The 12,033-nt window shown below is 40.0% G+C and overlaps 1 protein-coding gene across 1 annotated transcript in view; it reads right to left on the bottom strand.

Annotated features, from left to right (window-relative positions):
* Positions 1-1,362: 1,362 nt before the first annotated feature.
* ANXA3 (annexin A3) overlaps positions 1,363-12,033 on the bottom strand; it is a 34,489-nt gene continuing 23,818 nt past the window's right edge. The window contains exons 7-13 of the mRNA XM_073340470.1: positions 10,086-10,165; positions 9,153-9,209; positions 7,864-7,957; positions 6,676-6,771; positions 5,746-5,804; positions 5,373-5,495; positions 1,363-1,578 (exon numbers count right to left, since the gene is read on the bottom strand). Coding sequence (XP_073196571.1) covers positions 1,519-1,578; positions 5,373-5,495; positions 5,746-5,804; positions 6,676-6,771; positions 7,864-7,957; positions 9,153-9,209; positions 10,086-10,165 — 569 coding nt within the window. The 3' untranslated portion in view covers positions 1,363-1,518. The remainder of the gene's footprint in view (positions 1,579-5,372; positions 5,496-5,745; positions 5,805-6,675; positions 6,772-7,863; positions 7,958-9,152; positions 9,210-10,085; positions 10,166-12,033) is intronic.

Genomic DNA, 12,033 nt, shown 5'->3' with positions numbered 1-12,033 from the left:
GAACAAGCATTCACATGGCACTGTTGTAGCCAGTATTAAGCCATTTATGTGCCAGACATTCTAAATACCCTTCATGCTTCAGCCACCATTCCAGGGGACATACATCCATGCTGATGACAGGTTCTGTTTGAGAATGATCCAAAGTAGTGTGGACTGACGCATGTTCATTTTCATCATCTGAGATGCCACCAGCAGAAGGGTGATTTTCTTTTTTGATGTTTTGGGTTCTGTAGTTTCTGCATCGGAATGTTGCTTTCAGAAGTCTTGAGAGCACGTTCCACATCTTGTCCCTTTCAGATTTGGGAAGGCACTTCAGATTCTTAAAGATTGGGTCAAGTGCTGTAGCTTTCTTTAGAAATCTCACATTGGTACCTTTTGTGTTTTGTCAAATCAGCTGTGAAAGTGTTCTTAAAAACGAAGAACATGTGCTGGGTCATCACCTGAGACTCTTAGAACATGAAATATATGGCAGAATGTGGATAAAACAGAGCATGAGACACTTAACTCCTCAGGGGACAAGTGTGTCATTTAATTAATGCATTTTTTTTTAAACTAGCATCTTCAGCAGGAAGCATGTCCTCTGAAACGGTGGCTGAAGCATGAAGGGGCATACAAATGTTTTAGCATATCTGGCATGTAAATACCTTGCAATACCAGCTATAAAAGTGCCATGCAAATACCTGGTGACATTGTAAAGAAGCAGGCAGTAGTATCTCTCGTAAACGTAAACAAACATGTTTGTCTTAGTGATTGGCTGAACAAGAAGTCGGACTGAGTGAACTTGTAGGCTCTGAAGTTTTGCATTGTTTTGTTTTTGAGTGCAGTTATGCAACAAAACAGATAAAAAAATCTACATTTGTAAGTTGCGCTTTCACACGAAAGAGACTGCAGTACTTTGAGGTGAATTGAAAAATACCATTTCTTTTGTTTATCATTTTTACAGTGCATATATTTGAAATCAAAAATATAAAGTGAGCACTATACACTTTCTATTCTGTGTGGTAATTGAAATCAATATATTGACTCCTGGGAGAATTCGGTGCCAAAAAATTAAAAATTCTGCACACAATATTTTCAGTTAATTGCATGGATTAAATGCAATTGACAGCCCTAAAAATATATAAAATAAATGGTTATCTTTGGAATAACTTTATTGACCTTCCATTGGTTTTTATTCTGCCACCACCCCGAGGTAATATCACTTTTTCTGACACTGTACAGCTGTAGAAAGATGGCAACTTTTTCCAGACAGACTTTTAGCTCACAGGGGAGCACTGTGTATAGCTGGAAGATCTGGCTTCTGATAGTCTAAGCACAGTTTATCCAGATGCCAGCAGGTGGTTAGATAACAGCTGGAAGAGATGCACTAAAACAAACATCTGTTTATTAGGATACTTGATGAGAAAGCAGTCAGCATGTTGCAATTTTACAATTGCTTAAACATTTAAAAAGCTTCAGAAGCAGCATTACTGTAGGTAGCAGGAAAGCAATAGCCCTGTGCTCCTTAGAAATTTACTTTCAGTCATCCCCTCCACAGATCATCAGTAGTGTAGTCTTGTAGTCCCCAGAGGTATCAGACTGTGCAGAGGAAAAAAAAAAATAAAAGTGACATTAGTGACGATCACTGTATGCTTTCGTTTGCCACTTCTAAAATGATTTCTCCACACTTCCCCCCCCAACCTTTTTGGGCCAACCCAACATCATCATGTTAAGAGGAAATAAGATACTTGATCCTACTACTGAAATGAATAACTGAACTTCCATTTTTTTTTATTTTTTTTTTGGACTGGGAGAAGATTTAATCCATCATGATTGCAGTAAAATACTGAACCAGTGTAAAAAAAAAAAAAAAAAAATCATGATTTTACAAAATCAACATACATCAGACTTGCTGCTAGTTTTACCTTCTCCATTTTGTAACTTTAAATTGCTGAAGAGGCTGTTCAGTACCAGTTTTCGTTTCCTACTTAGCGTTTCAGATTTACATGGAGACTTTCTACTAGTAAAGTTGACACTTAATGCACATCTGTGGTGAAAAAAGACAAGTCCAGGGCCTCAGTAACTTCCCTAATAGCCTGTGCTACATTTACAACCAACACCACCTTCTGATATAGTGAACTTCCATAGGTCCAGAAAGCGGAGATGCTTTACCAGGCTGTACTCCTCCATCAGGGGTTTGTCATTTGGATTTGTGCTTTTAAATCTCTTAAATACAGATTTCAGGCTACTATTTGAAACTTTTGGCCCATGTGTATTTAAAAAAAAAAAAAGGATGGTAACTGTCATGTTTTGAAAGTCAACTGTGCATTATTAACAAACGATTTTGTTTTGAAGTGATAGATCTCATGCTAAAGTCTTCATTAGCCCCCCCCACACTACAAACACCCTTGCACATGCTTAACTGTGAGCATGAGCAGTGCCGCTGAAGTCATAGTTAAGCGTTTGCAGGATTAGGGCCTCAAGTTTCAGTACTGTTGCCTGCCTGCAGCAGCTTTACAGAAGTCATAAGAGCCTTCCAGCAGTAGTATTAAAAAACCCCCACTCCCCCACACTACAATTTACGACGCAGTTCATTATAAATGTTAATCTACATTTGCAATAGCACACATTTTTTAAGTTACGTTTACAAAGCCTCAACCTGGTTTAAATCCATGGGCAGGTTTTTAGTTCTAAATCAACTCATTTAAATTGATGACTTAATTGGTCCACCCAGTACTAAACCAGTACTCAAAGACAGGCAGAAAGTAGCTGAGTGAAAATTGTTTAACCATAAACATAAAATCCAACACCTTCAAGCCCCGGCGCCTAAAGTTAGGTACCACAAATCTACATTTAGTCTCTTAAATGTGTGATCTCACTTTCCAGTATCACAGGAAGCTACAGGGGTTCAGTAATTCTGAAAAGTCAGGCAATTTTAACTTTTGAACCTATAAATGCAGATTTAGAAGCCTGCCTGTAGACAGCAGGTCAGAAAACGTTGACCACAGGAAGTTGTACAAGTTGAACTAATTGCTGTAAAAGGCTGTGAGAGTATCAATTTCATTTTAAGCCAGGGTTTTTTTGGTTTAGTTCAAACAGATGCTTAATCATTAAGCCACTCAAAGAAAAAAAAAAAAAAGAAGTGTCCAGAAATGGGTTTGCATGAATTCAACTACATATGTTAGGACGACACCTTTAGTTGAGCCAGTCCAACTTTCTCATGAAGAGAAGAATCTAAGACTATGGAGGAGTACTCTGCAGCAGAGTGCCGGTATTAAAGAATACATAATTTTTTTCAAAATGTTTGGGGGGGGGGGGAGGGGGAGAAGAGAGAGAGAGAGAGAGAGAGAACACACAGTAGCATTATTACATTACAATGACAAGATTCTTTGAAGGCTGGATTAATATTTAAATGGTATGAAGGATATGTTGTTTCCCCTACAAGCTTAGCTACTCCTGGCATTTGTGTTCTACAGACATTAGCAATTTTATTCCATACATTTCTATGTGTTTCTCAGAGTACGAATTAAGTTATAAACAAGTTGATAGTTTAAAGGGCTCTGGCCCATTCAGTGAGTTTATCACTGATCAGTACCAGCTGATTGGTCAAAAATGGAATCCCATGTAGGTTTTCAGAACTCGTGCTTTGCCTGAACTAAGAAAAGTGGACAGGTTTAGCACACACTTTAGCTAAACCAAACCTAAAATGCTACCATTTTTCCCAGTGCAGATGTAGGATAACAGACTACAACTTCCACCAGATGAATCAAGCAACAAGGCCTTACCCTGAATCTACACTAGGAAAAGAAAGATCAGGCTTAGCTAGCTCTTTTCCTAATCAAGAGAAAGCCTCAGGCACCCACTGATTTTGTATGGAACTCTAGGTTTTATCCTAAAGAAGAATTAATAAAACTCTAGATTACCACATGATTATGGTGCAGTTAGTTGTGATGATCAGCACTGTGCAATTCAGAGCTACATTATGGAACAGGGCTTGTCACATCAGTTCCGCCCCTAGCAACAGAACATTGTGCATCAATTTATGAAAGAGACGGACAGAAAAGAATCACTCAAGACTGTTTATTCATTTTTTAAAAGTACACTTCTGATTAATCTCCCAACCTCAGAAATATTTGAGCAGATGAGAGAATGTTGGCAGTTACTTGCTGGATTTAAAGCATTGAGGCAAGAAAGGATATCTGGTACATGCTCAGAAGGACTACCTGAGTGACATTTGGGGGTGGGGGCAGGGAACCACTCCAGCTTCCATTAAAGCAGAAAAAAGGTGAATAAGTCATTGGAAAGAGAAGGAAACTGTAGTCAGTGTTGTATGAACATAACTTTAAGAACTAAACCATTGTGTTCAATCGTATTTAAAATGAATTAACTATCTCTAAACAAAGTCACTTTAAGCCATTGGCATCACTTTCACAACTGGACTTTCACAACTACCCTGTTTCAGATAGCTAATAATGGTCCCTGATCTGCTTCTGAGACTATGAAAATTAGCTACCATACCACAAAACTAGTATTAGGGTGTAATGCTTCCCTGGTGCAGGTCAGCTGTGGGAAGAGTCACTGCAAGAGGCAGAATAACATCAGGAAACGGGGTCCTAAGCCTGCCTTTTAGCAATTTTCAATTCAGCTTTAAAACAGATGATTAAATGATTCTCTTAATGTTAAGACGTTTACCAAAGCTAGGCATTTCCAAACGTCCTGGGTATCAGACAGTATGGTCCTGTTCTGCCCTTATAATAGACTGAGCACCAAGGAGCACTCTGGCATCCTGCAGAGCTTCACTGGGTACTTCATCTTCTCCATTTATACCTGTTCACTGAGTCCTCACGTGGAGTCAGTGAGCTATGCTAATGGTTCACAAGTCTCTAAACATGCATTACTCACTGTCTGACAGATCAGCCTAGCTTGCCCACTGTGGGCTTGAGATGACCAAACTGAAGTCTCTTATTTTTCCACCCAAAATCCCCCACTTCCTTTCCACCCCATTCCCTTGGGAATTACACCACCATCTTCCTCCTAAGCACCTTGGGCTCCACCTCCCCATATAACTGGATCGAGTCTTGCCTCTTCTTTCTACAAAATGCACCAAATGTCTGGCACAATAGCACACATTCTTGTCTATTTCCTAGTCATCTCCTGCCTCCAGCTCTCTGACCTACTCAATTGCCATTTTACTCCATTTTGTCCAGAACACAAGTGCTAAAGCCAAACTGCTCTCCTCTTCAAACTCCTCTACTTATAACACATTTGGCACTTTCCAAATATAAAACTTTTATACATACCTCAAAGAGAAAAAAATTCTATTACAGGAGTGGCACATTTGTTAGGCAACTTTGTTCCAATATGCAAAAATAGTTCATTAAAATAATTCTTACTTTTATAGCAGAGTACAAGGAGCAGCCATAATGCTTCTTATATTCAGCCCGAATATCCAGCAGGTCAATTTCTGATCTGGAAACCATGATTCTATTAAGAGTGAACTCATCAGTTCCAGCACCCTGATAAAATAAAAGAGAGCCATCTGGTACAATACACCATATAAAAGCATTATGCAAGTTAGGCTAAAATCAGCATCTCCATTTAGAAATGGCATTCTCCATCCTACTTAATCTAACTCCAGGAATTACCTGTCGTAAGGGACCAGTGCCATGTTTATTATTTACAGACATCTTACAGACTCTTAGAAACTTGACATTCTCTTAAAGATATACAAGAGTTCAAGAATGGGTATGGAAGCTGAAAACCTACCTTCAAAGATTGGTGCAGCCTTTCAGCAAAGAATGCAGGAGTGTTAGTCACACATTGAACTATTAAAAGAAAAAGTTAAGAGTTAGTTTAAATGGCCTGCTCTACAACGATGCCACCATATAACTTGCTTTGGCTTACAAGCCCTCACTATGAATGGACAGGACATGCATGGCCAGATTTTCAAAGCTAGGTAAATACAATTGTATGCCCAGCCTTGTACCTGTAAATGACTGACATGCATGCACAAGTCAGGTATATACACACATGCACCTGGCCAATTCTGCATGGACTTTATCGTTCTCTTCCAGGCTGGTAAACTACATGCATGTTACACACACTCTCATGAGAGATGTACCCATTTATATGAAGGGTGAATCTGGCTATAGATTTTTAGTTAAAGCATTTCTGTTGTTAAGAACAAGACTTTATAGAACCCTCAGGCCTGCCCTGAAAGTAAAATACTCTAGTGCTTTTGAAATGGTTCAGCAGTATGGGTGGCTGAAGTCTGGTGACGAGTAAAATTAGTCATTAGCGTCACTACTAAAAATATCCCCAAGTATGGTTGAGGGTTTTTTGGCACTTGCAAAGTCAGTATAAACGAGGAGTGTGCCTGGTGTATAGGACTTAGCACAAAGCAGTCCTGGACCAAGATTGGGGCTGCTAGAGGCTATCACTGTACTAATTATAAACATCAACATAGTTGAATATATGCTACAGAACTAACAAGCTCTCTCTTCTTTTTGTAAGCCCAAGTCAGTGTTACAATGCTTAATGCAGGGATACTGCTTATCACTAAAAGCAAGAACAAAAGTCACTGTAAATCAAACTATTCAGACTAATATTTTACCTATCCTCCTCTTTTTTGGGGGGGGGGTTTAAAAAGGCACAGCTTGTTTTCAGCCATGTCTTCCTCCTCCCCAAGAATCTTACCAATGGCTAACAGTAAATCCTCAAAATGCCCTGACATTTCACCCTGTATACTTTCTTCAATGGTCTTCTTGCTGATGTTCCTGTATTCATCAAATGCTAAAAAGATAACCAAACATACATAGTAAGTATATCAAACTATCACAAGGAAATGACTCAATGTTCTCATGCGTCAGGCTCCATTTGGGGTCTGATCCAAACCGTAGTGAAACTAACGAAAGTCTTTCCACTACCTTCAATATTGTTTGGAACATGCCTTTGATGAACACATACCCTATGATGAGAGCAACATTAGCCATCATTCTAACCTAATCAAGGTGTATATATGTAGAAATTTTGTTAAGGAACAAACAACCTTCAAGGGCCATCATTTTAACATTCACCATTTTCCTTCTCAAGGCAGTTTGCCTCTGTTCTTTAATGCGGTACGTCAGACCCCGCTTCAGTTAGCCCATTTACCTAATGGTCTTGCTTTAATAATCATAAAATTAGGAATGACTCAAATATATTGAGTGGGGTGGAGACAAATTTTATCCACTGAAGGCTTTCACAATCCCAGGTTTCTTTATGAAAAGAGAGGGTGTCTCATACAGCACATTCCATCAGCCGTAAGGCAAAGATGCATTTAGTGAGTCACAATATAGCAAACACAATTACTTCCGTATCAGAGGCTTGCTTGGTCCCCAAGTCTGCATGACATTCGTACATGCCAACAATTACATTTAAAGCATGCTATGCAATCCACACAGTCTTTGGCGACAGGGATAAGTAAAAGACGACCTGTTGCCTGGGTTTAAGATCAAACTTTCATCTCTTCTCCTGCAACAGTGGGAATGAAAATACCTTAGAGTAAAACTACACAGGAAGAGCCCATTTCAAATCTACATACATATTGATATGTGGCACACTCAACAAGGACAATACACGCGTCTTAGACCTATTGTTTCAGTTTGCAGCCTTCCATATGTGAACAGATACAGTACTGGCTATCTTCACAACCATAAGAGCTAGAAACTCAGGGGTTTTTATTCTGCAAGCTTTAGCAAAAGCTGATGGACCCACGGAAGTGATGGTGGGACAGTAACAGTGAGTGGCACCTCAATCCAAATTACACATAAAGATGCTTGGCTATAGAAAATCATCATCATTTACTAAGAAATACCACAAAATGGTCCAAAATCGATTTCATACTTAATTTCAGTTGAGGTATGCTCCTAAGGCACAGAATTTCAGTGAACTTATCTTCATCTGTACCCCATTTCTTCTCACCAGCACTATAGAGAACCTATTGCAAGGAAAGAAAGAATGTCACTGTGGCCACTAGATTAGACTTCTCAAAAGAAGATTGTTGAGCCATGCCACTGCAAACTAGTCTCTGCATTTTCCATAAGTTTTCGGAGGACAGGATTCTGAACCTGGCCGATGCAATGGACTTCACTGCAGTGCTGTGGTGTTGCTGTCATGGGCTGCTGAAACTCAAGCCTGGAAAGTTGAACTAGTTCTCTCTCTCTCTTCCCCCCATACAAAGCAGAACTTGCCTGTCTACTGACCTACACTGGAACACCTTCTACTGTTGGAAGACAGACATTAAGGGATTCATATTCAAAGTGAGAAGGAGATTTTTCTATGAATGACAGAATGGAAATATTTGCTTTATGAAAGATGCAATTTATCACAAAGTGAATGTTAGAGTTAATTCCAATACATCAAATACAAATCAGGACTTTATTAACATGTCTTATTCAGGAATGGGGGTTCCTTGGAGCTTCCCCCCATCCATTCCACTCAAGGGCATCAGTGGCTATGGTGTCTTCTTCAGACAGAGACTTCACTATAATCCTCCCACTGGCCAAACTGGGGATGGTGTTTTATGGATACCATGAGCACCACTCACACAGCAGCCCCAGGCAGGTTTTGAGCGAGTTATGAGCTGCACTTGCAGTGCGTGAGCCCAGCATTGCTGGGCCCAAATTCTGCACCTCACATGGTGACAGTAAGGAGGGGGCAATCCAAAGTTTTACACTGTTAATGGGAAGTCTGAATAAAATGAAACTTTCCCCATAGGCCATTTAAAAAAAAAAACCCGCAAAGAAACCCATGTTCATGTCAGCTCTCACCACAGATAAAATGGCAATACTTACACTTCAAAGGTTATTACAGCAGTTTAACAATGCATTGTTGGAAATTGGGAAAACTGGGTACTCTAGACCGGATTATATATAGAAAACTAATGCCAGTTATAGGAAGGAGATAGGGAAGGAAGGAAAAAACAAAAAAAAAAAACTACACACATGTCTTAATCTGATGGTCTCCCTGCCCACTCCATTTCAACTTTGGGGTGTTCAAAATGCTGAATTTCTTGGGTGTGAGCCATCCCTGTAAGATGCTGTTTAGTAGATAATTTTGTATTGCAATAGAGAACACTTTATATCTATGTGTCAAGCGCAGCTTGGTTCAGCCTCTGTTTTGCTTTGCTGTACCTGTGCATCCTTCTTTGCAAGATGTTCATCCACTTTTACATTTTCATCTCTTCTGCCCTGCAATAAGGGAGAGTGAACTTTAAAGCCCATAAAAGTGCAAAATTTGAAAGTCTCAAATGGTCACACCTTCTCCCAGTCACCCACCCAAGAATAATTATTGTGGATTGTGAAACAGTAGCTCTTGCCAGCATCCTCCTAGGCCCAAAATTTGTCTGACAGTGTCATTAAAAGCATTGTGTGGGGAAGGTTGAGTACGAGCATTTGGGGCCTCCCATGTGTGGTCTAAGGCTAAAGCCACCACTCCTGCTATTTCTCCTCTTTACTTCACCCCCACTCCGAACAAGCCTGGAGTAATGACTCCCCCTCATCATGATCAACAATGCTGGGATCCAATAGGAGAGCGATGAATGAGGAAAACCGCATCACTCTGCTTCTTATGGGATAGGACAGAGCCTGACCCTTCAAACTTTGGATTTAGTACTCCTGAACGGAGCATGCAATAGCAAAGGTCAAAGCCAAGCCACAGCATGAACTGGCCATTGGCTTCACCACACAACTCCTCAATCCTGATCTGTAACACCCCAATTGCTACGGTGCTAAGAGTCCAAGAAGAGGATGCCAGTTATGGTTACTTGTGCTAAAACTATGGTGCTGTAACTGGTATAAAAGTAGCCAAGGATAAGAGGAGACCAAATCCATCTCAACCAACAAGTCCAGATAGGGACTCTGATCTCTCGAGGGGAAAATATTAGTACTCTAACCTACCATGCCACTCTCTTACCTTAAATTTAAATAAGCAAAGCTATGCACACCCTGTAAGTACTGTATCAGTTGTCAGATGATTCACTAGGACTGCCTATATTTACAATTTCAAGTAAAATCTAAATATCAAATCTGTACAGTAATTATGTTGACTAAGTTGAAGGAACTTACATCTGCCAGAGTTAACAGGGCTTTTCTGAAGTCACCAGAGGTGTCAGAACTGATGTCATCGCCAAGACTCTTCTTATATACTAAAAACAAAAATAATCAAACATTTTATTGAATTCTGTAATTTAAAAACAAAAAATCAAAGGTAAGATTAGCAAAAGCATCTAGATGTTAAGGGAAGATCACTGACCAGTAACGGATTTGTTGTAGCCTTATCCTCCCAGCAACAACTCTGACATATCAATGTTATGGTACTATGCAAGATCCATCAGTCCACCAACATAGGTTAGCCCCACAATCCAGCCTTTTCCCCTTAATACAGTCACATGCATGGTCATATATCTAGGATCAAAGAATGCAGGCCATACCTACAGAATGGGGGACTGTATCTTGGAAAGTGGTGAGTCTGAAAAGGATTTAGGGGTCATAATGGACAAGCAACTCAACATGAGCTTCCAGTGTGATGCTGTGGGAACAAGGGTACAATTCTTAGATGTATAAAGAAGGAAATAGTGAGTTGGAAAGTGATTCTGCTCCATAATTTACAGCACTGGTGAGATCAATACTTAAAATAGCATGTCCAGTTCTGGTGTCCACATTTCGGGGGGAGGGGGGGGAATGTGGAAAAACTGGAGAGGGTGCAGAGAAAAGTCTTAAAAGTGACTTGAGGGCTGAATACAAATGCTATACACAGTGGGAGACTTAGAGAGCTCCATCTGTTTAGTTTATCAACATGAAGACAGGTTATTTGATTACAGTGTAAAAGCATTTTTATGGGAAGAAAAACACCAGGCTCTTTAATCTGGTGGACAAAGGCATAACAAGAACCAATGGGTGGAAGTGACAGCCAGACAAATTCAAATTAGAAATCAGACAAGTTTCTAACAGTGAGGGGTTTAACCATTAGAACAAACTGTGACATTGCACTCTATAGGATTTTATGGAAATATGCTAAGGAGTGTGAATATAATGTAACTGGAATATGCTTCATGCAAAAGGTCTCTTGTAAGGTATCATTACACAGTTTATAATCTACTGAGTGTGTTCATCCTATTTGTATGTATGGATCATTCTTGTATCTGAAACTAGAAATATGAAATATAACTGAGGTCCTATTGTAATTATGCAAAGTGTGGGCCATTAATGGTGGTTTGGAATTTTGATAGCTCCTATTAACCAGGACAACTGACTGTAGATGGCTTGTTTACTTGTAAGTCTTCCTATATACCTGTGTGCTGGCAAGGGGGTAACGAAGTCTTACAGTGACATGTGATTATGGCACCTGAACTGGAATCCATCTACAACCTGGTGCTTTTCCATTTAGAAGGAGGGGTGGGAACCAGAGGTGGACAAAGGATTCACGCCTTGTGCAAAAGATATATAAGGGGGTGGAGCAGAACAAAGGGGGCTGCAGTCATGAGAAATCCCCTAGCTACCACCTGAGCTGGAACAAGGGCTCTACCAGGGGAAAGGATTATGCCCAGACTAGGAAGGCATCCAGTCTGTGACAGAAACTTATTGAAACATCTGAGGGAGAGATTTTATCTGTATTCAGTTTTCTTACAGTACTAGGCTTAGACTTGCATGTTTTATTTTATTTTGCTTGGTAATTCACTTTGTTCTGTCTGTTACTACTTGGAACCACTTACATCCTACTTTTTACTTATTAATTAACCCAGAGTAAGCGATTAATATCTGGGGGGGAAGGCAAACCGCTCTGCATCTCTCTCTCTCAGCGTTAGAGAGGGCGAACAATTTATGAGTTTACCTTGTATAAGCTTTATACAGGGTAAAACAGATTTATTTGGGGTTTGGACCCCATTGGGAGTTGGTATTGGAGTGCTGGAGACAGGAACACTTAATCTGTTTTCAGTTAAGCCTGTGGCTTTTGGGGGACGTGGTTCAGACCTGGGTCTGTGTTTGTAGCAGGCTAGTGTGTCTGGCACAACCA

The sequence above is a fragment of the Lepidochelys kempii genome, chromosome 4 (genome assembly GCF_965140265.1).
Source record: "Lepidochelys kempii isolate rLepKem1 chromosome 4, rLepKem1.hap2, whole genome shotgun sequence".
Taxonomy (NCBI): Eukaryota; Metazoa; Chordata; order Testudines; family Cheloniidae; genus Lepidochelys; species Lepidochelys kempii.
This window is presented reverse-complemented; position numbering and strand designations above follow the sequence as displayed.